The sequence below is a fragment of the Watersipora subatra genome, chromosome 7 (assembly GCF_963576615.1).
Source record: "Watersipora subatra chromosome 7, tzWatSuba1.1, whole genome shotgun sequence".
In the NCBI taxonomy this organism is placed as follows: domain Eukaryota; kingdom Metazoa; phylum Bryozoa; class Gymnolaemata; order Cheilostomatida; family Watersiporidae; genus Watersipora; species Watersipora subatra.
Window position 1 is genome coordinate 36,416,415 of NC_088714.1, and position 12,922 is coordinate 36,429,336.

The window sequence follows — 12,922 nt, forward strand, 5'->3', positions numbered from 1 at the left end:
GCTAGTGATGAAATGGAGGTTAGATGCTAATGTTTGTTATAAATGTACGTTTGTTCTGGTAGATGGCTAAAATAAGACTGATTCTAGTTCACACAGAAAATGTAATGGAGTTTTATGTATGAGTAAAAATATGCTTTTAATTGGTTGCACTAGCAAAAAGATGCATATTGTGGTAATACAGAGTTCTGTAAGCTATGATGATGACCTGTCTGCCGCCAGTGCGATGTTTATCTAGTAACCACTCAGTCATCTGGTGACCTGAGTAGGCTGGTCAGGAAAACTTTACACTCACTCTTTGCACTCTCTTGTTATGCACTTACCTCAGATAATCAAATCAGAGATAGCCAATAGAAAAAAATGAATAACACTCAAACTAGTTTTTATTGATCTTTATGTGCGTTCATATGGCTCATTTACATAATGCAGTGAAATTAGGTTTAATCTAAACAAGGGCAGGTCGAACTTGAATTTTATTTCGTTCGTCGTCGAAATGAGTGAACTATTACGGCCAGAGCGCCGTGGCCAGAGGCGGCAGGCCAACTATATGAGCACTGGCACAGCCAGGCTGAGCTCTCCTATCACAAGAGACTCGGCCGTCGGTGAGCCTGCTCAGTAAACCTAGACGACCAAGAACGCTCGTGGGAAGACTAATAAAAATGGTGGAGCCTATCGAGAAAGGAAATACACGTATGAGGAGTTGACTGATTATTGCTAAGCAGTTGTATGCATACACTCTCTACCTGCTTGTTCATGTTTTAACATCCACGTACTGTTTATACATGTATATTCACTGTTAAATATATGTAGCCTACTCTCTTGGATAAACGCATGATGTGTTTGTTTGCCTTGTTGGTCTTGTAGAAAGTAAAGGGCTGGTGATGTCCCTTACACTTGTGGCAGCGGAGGAGATTTTGACCGCGGCTCTTTAGAACTAAACCAGTCTTTAGAAGGGCTGGAGCCCGGGCCTCTGGAAGTGGTCCAGGATCCAGTCCTGCCCCTCAGAGCCGAGCCACACCAGGCTACGCTGGCAGGGGTGCCCCAAAGGATCAGCTGGAAGAACTTCAGCCGGGACAACGTCGGCATCCTATCTCTATGGCCGGGCCGGCTTCCCCTATCAACTTCTGGCCGGATCAAGCACTTTGGGAGCTTGCCTCCGGAGTGTGGGCTCCAGTGGCTATCCTCGGGACCGAATGGGAGAAGCCCGGCCTGTATGCCGTCGAAAGCCTGCCTTAAAGGTGCATGTACACCTGCCGGCCAGACTTCACAGGCACACCAGGAGAGACCTGTGTGGTCTAGCTGTGGCACTATCAAACCAGTTTGGATAAAAGCGCTGAGCCAGCCCCACACCACCAGTTGCTTCTTTCCCAAGGAGTTGGAGGGGCGGCCCGTTAAGTTTCCAATCGACATCGGATGCACTACCAACTTCCTGAACAAGCAGGTGTTTGATAAGCTCTCTCAGGTGGTCAACGACCAGTTAAAAATAAGTGACAGTCACGAGGTTATAGCTGATATACCCTAGGACATGTATTCGCCTCATCTAACTTTCATGTTTCATCTGCTCAGTCATCCTTTCGCGAAAATTTCATGAGCGAAACTAAACTATCATAACGAATGAGCAAAAACGCGAAATTAAATAGCTTTGGTCATTGATATTCACAATAAAATCATCATACAGATTAGAAATGCAGGCATTTTTCGTGTGTGGTTGGCTCATTGGGAAATTTCTGCTAAAATCATTATTGCTAATACACCGACTGAGCAGCATGGCAAAGCAAATTACGATAACAGATTTTTTTGGAAAAGCCAAGACAAATGAGGAAGATAATGATATTAGTTTAGTCACTGAATTTGTAACTGATGAGGATGAAAGTCTGGTAGGGAAAGTCATAAAATTGAATAATAATTATTGTAGTGATGAATTTTATTACCAACCAAAAACAATAACAACCCGGAGCCATGGCGTCCGCGTGCTATAAATACTTGAGATCTCATATTGGTACCGCATCAGTCACGGTGGGAGGGACCTAGACGCCATTGATAGTCCAAGAAGCAAATGGCAGCAAGCGATCAAATTGCATTATCGATCTCGTCAACACATTTCTACCTGCGGTTTACAAATACAAACTAGTCGCAAATTGAAAACAATTTCGTAACAGTGAACTGGACCTGATGAATCTAATTATGTTTGTTCCACTGCATTTATTTTCACATCGCTATATTTTTGCACTCATCAGAGCTGCGAAATTACGTTGCAGCGAAATTTTACTCTGCATGCCACTCGCAAAACTAAATACCAGCGAAATATAAGTGTCCTAGGGTAGCTCAGGGACATAACGACTGAGAAAGTGTTTGTGGTAAGCCACATCAGCGAAGATGCCATCCTGGGGATGCCGTTCTTGGTGCCCACCAGTGTGCATGGAGTTTCAGCAGCCCATAATTTCCATGAACAGCAGTCCTCTGACCTGCAGGATAGGCATGGCCGGCTGCCTCTCAGTAAGGTCCAATTGGTGCCCGACATGGTGGTGCCAGCCAGGGTTGAGTTGGCTGTTCCATGTCGGTTGACTACCGATAATTACTACCCGTTGGGAGTAATTGAGAGCTGTCTGGGTGGGCGGCCACTGGCTACCAACTCGAACCGGCCTAGGCTGAAGGGAAATATAATAGAGCGGTGCCTCAACCTCATGTACCCTTCAACACTGAGCCGGCAATATGGTAAGCACATAAAGGGGCATAGAGGACCATCAGGTATATGACGAACCACACCTCTCAAGCTCGAGGCCTGCACTCTGGGTGCGAATACGCCAAATGGAGAAGTGCCAGCCCACCTGGAAGACCTCTACGCAGCAGCTAGACACTACTGCATAGAGCCGGGACAGGTTGAGCGGCTGGCTTGGTTACTGGCATGTTACTAAATGGCGTTCAGCACCCGTGATGGAAATCTGGGCTGAACTTCCGAAGTGTAACATTCTATTTCACTGAAAGAAGGAACTTGTCCTATTCGTCAGTCACTGCATCGACTATGTCCGGAGAAGGAAGCAGAGGCCGGACGTCAAGTCAAGGAGCTGCTAAACAAGGGACACATTGAGCAGGCTGGTGGCACTTACAGGTCTTTGGTGGTACTCGTTCGGAAGAAGGACGGCATGTGGTATTTCTGTGTTGATTACTGACGACTAAAGGCTTTCACCGAGCAGGCTACGACTCCCTTCCATGGATCGATGACAGTCTCGATGCGTTGTTTGGCAACAAATACTTTAGCACACTGGACCTAGTCAGTAGCTACTGGCAAGTACCCTTGGACGCTGATGCACCAAAGAAGTCGGCATTCACGACTCATTCTGGCCTCTGCAAGTGGAATATCTTGCCCTTTGGTCTCACCTCATCGCCAGTCCCCTTCTAGAGGTTGATGGCGCAAGTACTGCTCTTTAGCATTAGAAGACGCTATTGCTTTACCTGGATGACATAGTCATCACCCCTGACGTCGACATCCACTTGCAACGATTGGAGGTGCTCTGACGGCTGAAAGGTGCTGGCTTGAAGTTGAAGCCTTCTAAGTATGAGCTCCTCCGGTCACATGCCCGGTATCTAGGCCATATGTTGAGCTCGGAAGAAGTGGCTACCAACCTGGAGAAAACCCAGGTAGCCCGCCAATGGCCGACCCCAGATGATTCTGGGTATTACAAGGCTTCCTGGGAATAGTAGGGTACTACCGACAGTTTGTTTCCAACTTCGCCACCAAAGCACAGCCTCTACATCAACTAACAGGCAAAAGGGAAAAATGGATGCATGGCATGGCAGAGCAGACGGCCTCCGATGAGCTGAAGGGACATCTATCCTCGGCCACTGTCTGCTGAGAGCAGTTTGTACACTCCAGAAGATGGCTGGCCGATCTGGTGAGGCACCCCTGTAATCCAATGCTGACTGTAGCTGACTACCCCTCAAGAGCTAGCAGCCCAGTCAGTTGTCACGGGTGCAAAGGAGCTGAGAAAAAGCTAACTACGAATGAGGTGCCAAAGCCAAGGCTGACGCGGAGGGCCCGGGCAGCCGTGACCCGTTGAGCTTGTCTAGATCTCGTGGACCTAGAGCCGGTAGCGTGCCACTGTTGAAGCAGCACGTGCCTACCCGTCAGGAGTCGTCCTCATCGAAACCACGAAGGGAAATGGCCACCCAATCCCTGGCACGAATGGAGACCCAGGCTGAGAGGTTAGATTGCTTCTTCGAAATCTCTACCTATGATGAACCCTTGTATGCATGTCAGCAGAGTTGAGCCCGCTAGTTGATGGATGATCGCCGCCACTGGTAGAGAATGACCTTGAAGATGTGCCAACTGATATATGCCTGGCATTTACAGGAAGAAAACTGAGCACTTGCTTAAACCGAAATGAACGACTAGTTTGAAGCCAAACGGCACCGGCTCTGGCCACAGCTACTCTCACCTACTAGTGCTGAGTGCGGGGAGAGCGTTACGACAGAGCACCTTGGCCAAAGCCGGTTCGGGCCAACCCTATGAGTTTTGGGATAGCCAAACCGAGACCCCTGTCATAGCAGTAATCTCAGCCGTCAGTGAGTCGGCTTGGTAAGCTTAGAAGACCAAGAACGACTGTGGGGTGATTAATAAAAAGGCAGAGCCTATATAGAAAAAAATTTACTTGAGGTACTGACGGATTATTGCTAAGCAGTTGTATGCATACACTCTCTACATGTATATTCATGTTTTGACATCCATGTGCTGTTATATATTCACTATTGAATACATATATTCTCTTGGATAAACACTCAATGTGTTTGTTTGCCTAATCGGTTTTGTGAAAAGTAAAGGGCTGGTAATGCCCTTCACACAAAACCATATTCAAAGCTGCCTTGCATAATTTCAGTTAACCAATGTGGATGCTAGCAGACTGTTGACGGAACGCAATATTTTTTTTATAAATATAAGATCGGGAGATAGGCAGGCGTCATGCAAGTAGTTATTAAGCATAGGCTTTTATAGGTAGAACTTTCCATCTTTGCAGCTGCAAAGCAAAAGGTGTGTCAGTGTTGGTGGTGAATACTAAAGTAATTATTATTGGGTTTTTTCCACTATGACCGTGCTTAACGAGTGCCTAAAAGAGTGTGGGAATACAATATCTTAGTAATTGAGGAAAGTGGTTCCAAATAAGAACCTAGTTTAGATGTGTTGTTTTTTCGTTGTCTCCAACTTTATCTGCATAAGTTGAATACTTTTCAAGATCGTTACCCCCTTAGTGCACGAGACCACGGATACTGATAAAACAGATTGGTTCTTATATATACGGTGTATTTGTGTTTACTCTTGTATGAATATTATAACCTATGCTATTACACTTAAACACAAACACAACAAGAAACACTCAACACAAACACTCTACGCCTTCGTTGCTTTCTCTTTTATTTCAGAGACTCAATACCAGTAATTTCTTTGTTTTGTAAGGCTTATCTATCTTTCGATAGTGAAAATAAATCATGTTTCAAGCTGTTTAATGTGATTTTTTTCATAAGGATCCGAGATCTGAAAAACATACTCATGCAAGGTCTTACCAAAGAAAAAATACATTTTTTTAGTAGCTGTGTCAACTGATTTTAAACCCCTTCTAATCATCGCTAGCTTTTCTGTAGCTTTTATTATCATTTTGTCTAAGTGTTCATTCCATTTTAGATAAGACTGTAATAGAATACAGACGCTCTCCTACTTACGAACATTCGAATTACGAGAAATGGTACATATGAACATGTCTGCGCGTATGTCCGATGTTATTAGTGACGGTATTACCGATGTATTAGCGGCGGAAAGAGGCATTACTCAGAAGCACCACCCAGCATCCACCTTCCTCTGCCCAGTTCGTTGCAGTGCATAAGTGCGTGAACGTATCTCCAGTGCGCAAAAAACTTTTTATTTTCACTGTACGTATTGTAAAGGAATTTGCCGGCCTTTACTTGGCATGATCTAGACTAATAAATAAAGAGAAGAGAGTGCGTGTAGTTTCATTCAGTTTTTTATTAGCCAAGGAAATTTCACTAGCCGAGGAGCGTACGGCTATCTGCTCTGCTCAACTAAGTGAGAGCGCTCCTTTATATACAATAGTATCAACCGTTCCGGCTAACGGCAAACGGTAAGAACACCGGCTAACAAAGTGAATAAATAGGACCGCTAGCGTGTTGGTATGACAACAATATAAGTGACGATAAGTGATACTGTTATGGCGGAATATCAGATATAACAATAGCATAACGATTGAAACAACGATATAATAAAAAACAACACATAAAAAAATAAGATATAAACCATAAGTGATAGCATAATGATTAAAACAATGATATAATAAAAAGGACAGCACATACAATAAATAAGAAATGCAGTGTCATGGCACGGCGTTCACCACAGTATTCTCTCCATTTTATTAAATATTTTTTCAATACAAACCATTACAGGTTACTTATACAAGCCTTAAACATACTTATATAAACCTTTAATATACTTATATAGGCCTTAAACATATTTATAATACAAAATATAGCACTAAAGCAACTTACGAACGAATTCACCTTACGAACGATCGTTCGGAATGTAACTCGTTCGTAAGTTGGGGAGCATCTGTACCTAGATAAAGATGGAAAGATGCACTAGTAAGTTCCTTTCCACAAAAACGGTATCCAGGATGGTCAATGATATGCTTCCAAACTGTAGAAAGGTGCACTTGTCAACATTGGATTTTATTTGCAACATATTACCCCAGGCTTTCAATGCAGATAGATCTTGTTTTAGATTAGCTCTCTTGACACTAACATTATATAGAATGGCGTCATCTGAAAACAAACGACAGGGTGATTAAAGAAAATCTGGAAAGTCATTTATGTTTATAAGAAAAGTAAGGGGCCCAAGAGCTGAGCCCCGTAGAACACCTGAACCAATTTCTACATATTGGTGCGACGGTGCCTATTACTCAGACAGTATGATGTCCAAGAAAGCAAGACACTGTAAATTCTAATATTTGAAAGTTTAAAAAAAAGTTTGTGATAGTTGACAGTCTCAATTGCGTTGGAAAAATGCAATATTATGACATCAGTCGCATGCTTTTGATCATATAAGTGTTAAAGGTGACCAATAGTATAGGCCAATCGCGTGTCGCAAGACCTGTGAGGTCGAAAAATATTTTGCTATTTCTAAAGAGTATGTCAAAATGGAAGCAAGAGTTACATATACCACCAAAGTAAATGTTTTTAGCGTAATACCGGTTGTCAGATTCACAAGGCTTTTTTAGCGTCTAGGTTAGTAAAACGTGTTTGGGTTAATGGCTGTTTACTATCTAAAGGCTGACCAACAGGATTTCGAACATTACCCTTCGGACAGTATTTTGGGGGCCATGTTTTGTCACCAAGCAGGAAACCAAAAAGCCGCGCCTGCGTGACTCTTATATTTGTATTTGGTGTGGCCAAAAGCAAAACAATAGCACGTGCGTAGCACCGGTAAAACCAGTACCATGAAGTCTGTGACTACGCACGTGAACATACAGCTACAACATGTAACAGTTGGTGAGCAACTGTAGAACTCCTACATTATCAATATTCAATGTAGTTTCATCTGAAATTTCTGTTGTATAAACTGCTGCTAACATTACTACAGTTGGAGTGAAACCAAGACTTGCACAAATCACAGAGTATTTTACATGCGTCATCACACTTGACTTTTTTATTGTAAGCACCACAGTTTACATCCATGTTAGATTAAATTTATTAGAAAAAAGTGTTTGTCATGGAGTTTGAAAATCGAAATGACAATATTATCGTGTCCCAAAAAAGAAAAACCAAATCAAAAAGAACCAAACAGGCATTTCAAAAAAAGAAAAAAATGTACCAAGACAAAAAGAGAATGCAAAATGGCTTTAACTAAAGACAAAGCAACAGTGCGGCGTCAAGACAAAAATCAGACTCAACTCAACTGCTATGCAATGAAAAGAACAAACAAATAACAAGGGCAAAACAGTAATAGTAATATACAACAGGTATACGATAATGTGTAGCTATATAACAAGGTAACAATAAGGTAATAAATTACTAGTAGCTGCAAGCGATAGTGCTAAAAAAACATCGGCACGTAATGAGATATGTAAACATCTAAAGTATACCGTAGCCATACCAGTTAGTCTATTTGTCCCTTGCAACTTAACTGCAATCTGTACTTTTGCTCTGACACTTTTTGAAGCTGTGGGAGACAACACAGGACATGACCAATTTCAGTTTCTACATTTTCAACAAAATTGTAGATGAACTGATTGATGTAGTGCAAGGCTAAGTGAGCTTTGATTGGCAAACATCGTACGAAAAGAGCCAACTCTTTTTCTGAGTTAGTGCTGCTTTCACCCTCCATATGTGTTCTTCTCCGCTGAAATTTCAAATGGTTTCTCGCCATATCCTCTAGATTTGCATAGTGTGTTTTTAATACTTTGACCTCTTTGACGTTAAATACCTGCTATACTTTTGCCAATTTCCTGTATCACCCTCATTAGTTTATGCATGGCGCTTTTTGTAAGCCAATCCATTGTTTGAACATCCTGCCACAAGTTTATGTCACCTGATAACTGCAGAGATACTTTCATTTTCGTTACATGTTATATTGCCAAGGAGTTCTGGCAAGACTTATTTGCATAAAAGGTCTTATTGCATACTTAAATAGCCACTAGCATTGAAAACCTACCCTGATTTTTATCAGTAGCCCAACTGTAGCCCATGTAATGCCATCAAGCTGTATCAGCCAAACAACTTTCTCTATCCTTTCCTTACAAAACCGTAGTTGTTTTTCGAGTCGTGGCCAGTTGCATGTGTTCTTTAGCCATTTACGGAAAACCTGATTCTCCAAATGGCATGAAATTTAGTAAGTCTATATAAAAGAATCTGCTTAACACTTGTGGTGTTAAAAGATTGTTTCGCCTGAGCACAGTCCAATAGAACTTTTAACACTTGCTGTTACAACTTTTGCAAAAGTGTTAGTAAGCTATTTTGCCCAGTTATAAGGTATATTCTTGCTTTCTTGTGGTTGGTACTCCATTCATTTAGTTGACTGTGTATTACATTAAACCAGCCCACCATGTATTTTGGAACAAGATTGGTCCCTGATTTGTTTCCAGTATAAGCTGCTATTATTTGTGAATTCATATGGGAGTGTTGAACAGGTAGACTGAGTTTATGGAACCGAAAAAACAAGTTGTTGACTATTCAACTGTGAAGTTTGGTATTTCATCAAATAATTGATTGCTGGAAATGGATACATCTTGTATTATAAGGCTGACTGTAATGGCTCCAGTTTATTTTCATTTAATGTAAATTAAACGATATCCAGTGTTAGTTCTGAGTGCTACAAGTCTTTGCTGGACCTTTTGTTTAGATACAATTAGTAAAAATTGGTCAACAAAAAGGAATTTCTGTGTCAGTTTATTGGGAGACTGGAAACAGCTTGAGCCTGTAAACTCTTTTTGTTTATTCTTTCAGCTCTCCTCTTCTCCGACTTGACTTCAACCGATTTAGTGGTTAGTTAACCACTAAATCGGTTGAAGTCAAGATAAGTTACATTATATAATGTAGTTTTAATGCAATTTCCGGAAGTATTATTGCTATTTTTGGGCACTAAAACAAATCAAATAAAATTTGATGTAGTCTTATCAGAATATTATTTCATCAGTTTTTCATCAATTTTTTTTCAAGTTTCATCATTTGAAGAAAATATCCAAACAGTCTAATTTCGCTTGTCGATGTTTGGCTGGGTTCCATGATAGTGTTAGGATATCTGTGTAGTGCTTTCTAAAAGTGTCGTGCTACAACAACGTAGGGCCTGCTATATCATGTATTGTGTGACGGATTTGATTTTAGAGGTCTACAGAAGCCAATCATGACAGTTAGGTTTGCGGGCCGGGTTGTACTCTATTCTATTGTGGGATGCCCTCACTGCAAGGCAGCTAAGTTTGCGCTACACGAGAAGGAGATTCCATTTACTGATGTTAGTGTAGATCAGTTTCAAGCATCTGTCCGTGATCAGGTGATTGCTGTCTCCGGTGTGAACACTGTCCCCCAGATATATTTTAACAAGATCTATGTCGGCGGCAATATTGAACTAAAAAATGCAGTGAGTATAAAGACTCAGTGGCCGCATGATGCTTAGTTTGTAAATGCAAATGTGGACAAGCTGTACTTGGGTTCATTTCTGTTCAGCTGTAGATGTAACTTGATTATGACTGATTAGTAAACCCTGCAATTGTTATGGTTGCTGAGGTTGATAACTTGCTATATTTTCAGGATGACGACGTTTTCTACTATAATATCACTCTGGAAGAAATAAATTTGCATGAGTATTTGGTTTTGCAGCTGTATTAGTATTCAGTAAAGGCATCACATTGGCCACAAGTTCAGTATTACATCCTTAATACATGTTTGGCAAGCTTCTGGCAAAAAAGGTTTGCCAAACACGTATGCAAACAAGTAACACTGAATGTGACAGTGAGCTTGTGTGGTTTGATTTCAGCTTCAGATATGGCAAACCAACTTTACATATAACAATGTTTTTGTTTCATGGATTTGCAAACTTTTTAGAGGCATCTTTGTCATGCGGTACTCCTATATCCTTTTTACTACTAAACTCGTATGTTAAAAATGTGATTGCACCATTGAAGTCATTCAAATTAAATTAAGACCAATTTAAGGCTAAAACATCAGCTACAATTTGATATCATTTTTGTTTTTGTAGTCTAGCCTTGTCCAGAGATAAGCATTTGAAAGATACCATTTTTTGAAGCGCTCAGATTCAAGCGGGTGCTTTATTCATGACGTATATACCTAGTAAGCGTATATGAAAGAGTCAGCGAGTGATAAATATACTATCTCTTTAGCCAAACATCAGCACAAAATTTTTATATAGGTCATAATAAATGTTATCGCTAGTAAAACGAGTTGTCTGTGATATCGAAAATTTTCGTTGTTACGGTATTTATACTGAATTACTAGATTGCACACGCTGCGTCGATTCGTTTTATTGATGAACAACAGAATTTTAACAATGCTTCCAGTTCCATCGAAGGTGACTCAGTGACTAAGATTTGGCGCAATCACATCTTTGAGGGCATTAAAAATTGATGAAGATATATAAAAATACAATGTCGTAGAGGTATGCTAGCATGCAATAATTGTATAGTAATATAACATAACATGCACAGTTACATCATTATAATGTCGTAGAGGTATGCTAGCATGCAATAATTGTATAGTAATATAACATAACATGCACAGTTAAATCATTTTGAGGTAAGAAAATTTCCTAAAGAGCAATGCTACTATAGGCAAGATTACCTACTCTGAAATAAATTTATTTTCATGTAAGCCAATATTTACTGTAGTATCTAATAAATGTTTGAATGCTGGCAACCAATCCAAAAGAGTTTCGCCTTGTTCCAAGAAGTATAATTTCTTTCGTTTTTCTAAGTTGTCTCAATAATCTATTTCATCCAATAACCTCGCATATATTATAGATGGAAGATCCGTCAAAATGGGCACAGCTAATAGAGGAAGTGACTAACCACCCCCCTCCTGATGGATTTCCAGTTGTTCCTGAAGATAGTCTACGACTCAGCAGTTCTCCCTCAGGTAGAGTTCTCCATTTTCTCCGCTTTTAAAACCTCATCAATTCTTATGAGTCCACCAAAGAAATTCTGTTACTAGCATTGCCTCGCCTCCTTTCGCTACCAAAGAAATGCTGTTGCTAGCATTGCCTCGCCTCCTTTCGCTACCAAAGAAATGCTGTTGCTAGCGTTGCCTCTCCTCTCTTTGTTACCAAAGAAATGCTGTTGCTACATACTGTCTACCACCGAACAAAAAGCTTTAGCTTCCTTTCTCATCATTAATATTATGTTGACATTGTTATTAATGGGCTGACTTCATTCTACCATGTGTCCTACTGACCTTGTCCTATATTATCTTACTGTGTAGTTTATGACCTCTTGCATGTGTATATTCTATTACATATTGATTTATTAGGTTTATCGTGAAAATATTTTTATTATACTGGTATTGTTATTCTCTCAGAGTATGTGCTCTGCTTAACTTTAACTCTTTTAACTGGTCTTGCACCAGTTAGTAAAAGAATGTTCAGTAGGCCTACACACAAGTTCGGTTCCCTGCCAAATGCTAAACATGTGCTTTTCCTCAAATTTTGTTTTTGTGAGTATTTGGTTTTAATAACCTAAAAATGACAACATTAGAAGCAATAAATCTAATATTACTCAACCAGACTGAAATGATAAATACTTCAATTATTAAGAAATTAACTAATATTAACCAGAACAAACTTTTTGGACCAAGATTTCTTTCAGTTGTAAAAAATTTTCGATCGCTGTTTTTTAGCTGAAAGTAATTTTGTCTGAACAAATTGCACCACTTTTAGTTTGTCAACCTTATGATTGGTTACCGTTGAATTGAGCCTCCATGTATTGGATGATCAAACTGGATATTTAGCATTCTCAATTGGAGTGCAAATTCCTCTTATTCTCTCCATTGTTTAGTTGAACAGTTAGTCTTCCATCCGGTATAATAAATCTCAGGCTCGTGTCTGGCCTCAGATTTATTATACTTCATTCTCTGAAGGAATGCATTGCATGACCGTAAGGAGTTACCTTACACAAGTCTTGAATAGTTACCTCATACAATTCTTGAAGAGTTAGCTTACACAAGTCTTGAGTAGTTAGCTTACACAAGTCTTGAGTAGTTACCTTACACAATTCTTGAAGAGTTACCTTACACAAGTCTTGAATAGTTACCTCATACAATTCTTGAAGAGTTAGCTTACACAAGTCTTGAGTAGTTAGCTTACACAAGTCTTGAGTAGTTACCTTACACAAGTCTTGAGTAGTTACCTTACACAAGTCTTGAG

General features: G+C 40.3%; 1 protein-coding gene across 3 annotated transcripts in view; it reads left to right on the forward strand.

Moving 5' to 3' along the window:
- Positions 1 to 12,922, forward strand: part of LOC137399322 (uncharacterized) — a 52,199-nt gene that overhangs the window by 10,855 nt on the left and 28,422 nt on the right. For 2 of the 3 annotated variants that reach the window (XM_068085389.1, XM_068085390.1), the window contains 2 exons: positions 9,877 to 10,129; positions 11,526 to 11,640. In XM_068085389.1, the coding sequence (XP_067941490.1) occupies positions 9,896 to 10,129; positions 11,526 to 11,640 (349 nt within the window). In that variant the 5' untranslated portion in view covers positions 9,877 to 9,895. The remainder of the gene's footprint in view (positions 1 to 9,876; positions 10,130 to 11,525; positions 11,641 to 12,922) is intronic. The other variant, XM_068085391.1, reaches the window with a different exon arrangement.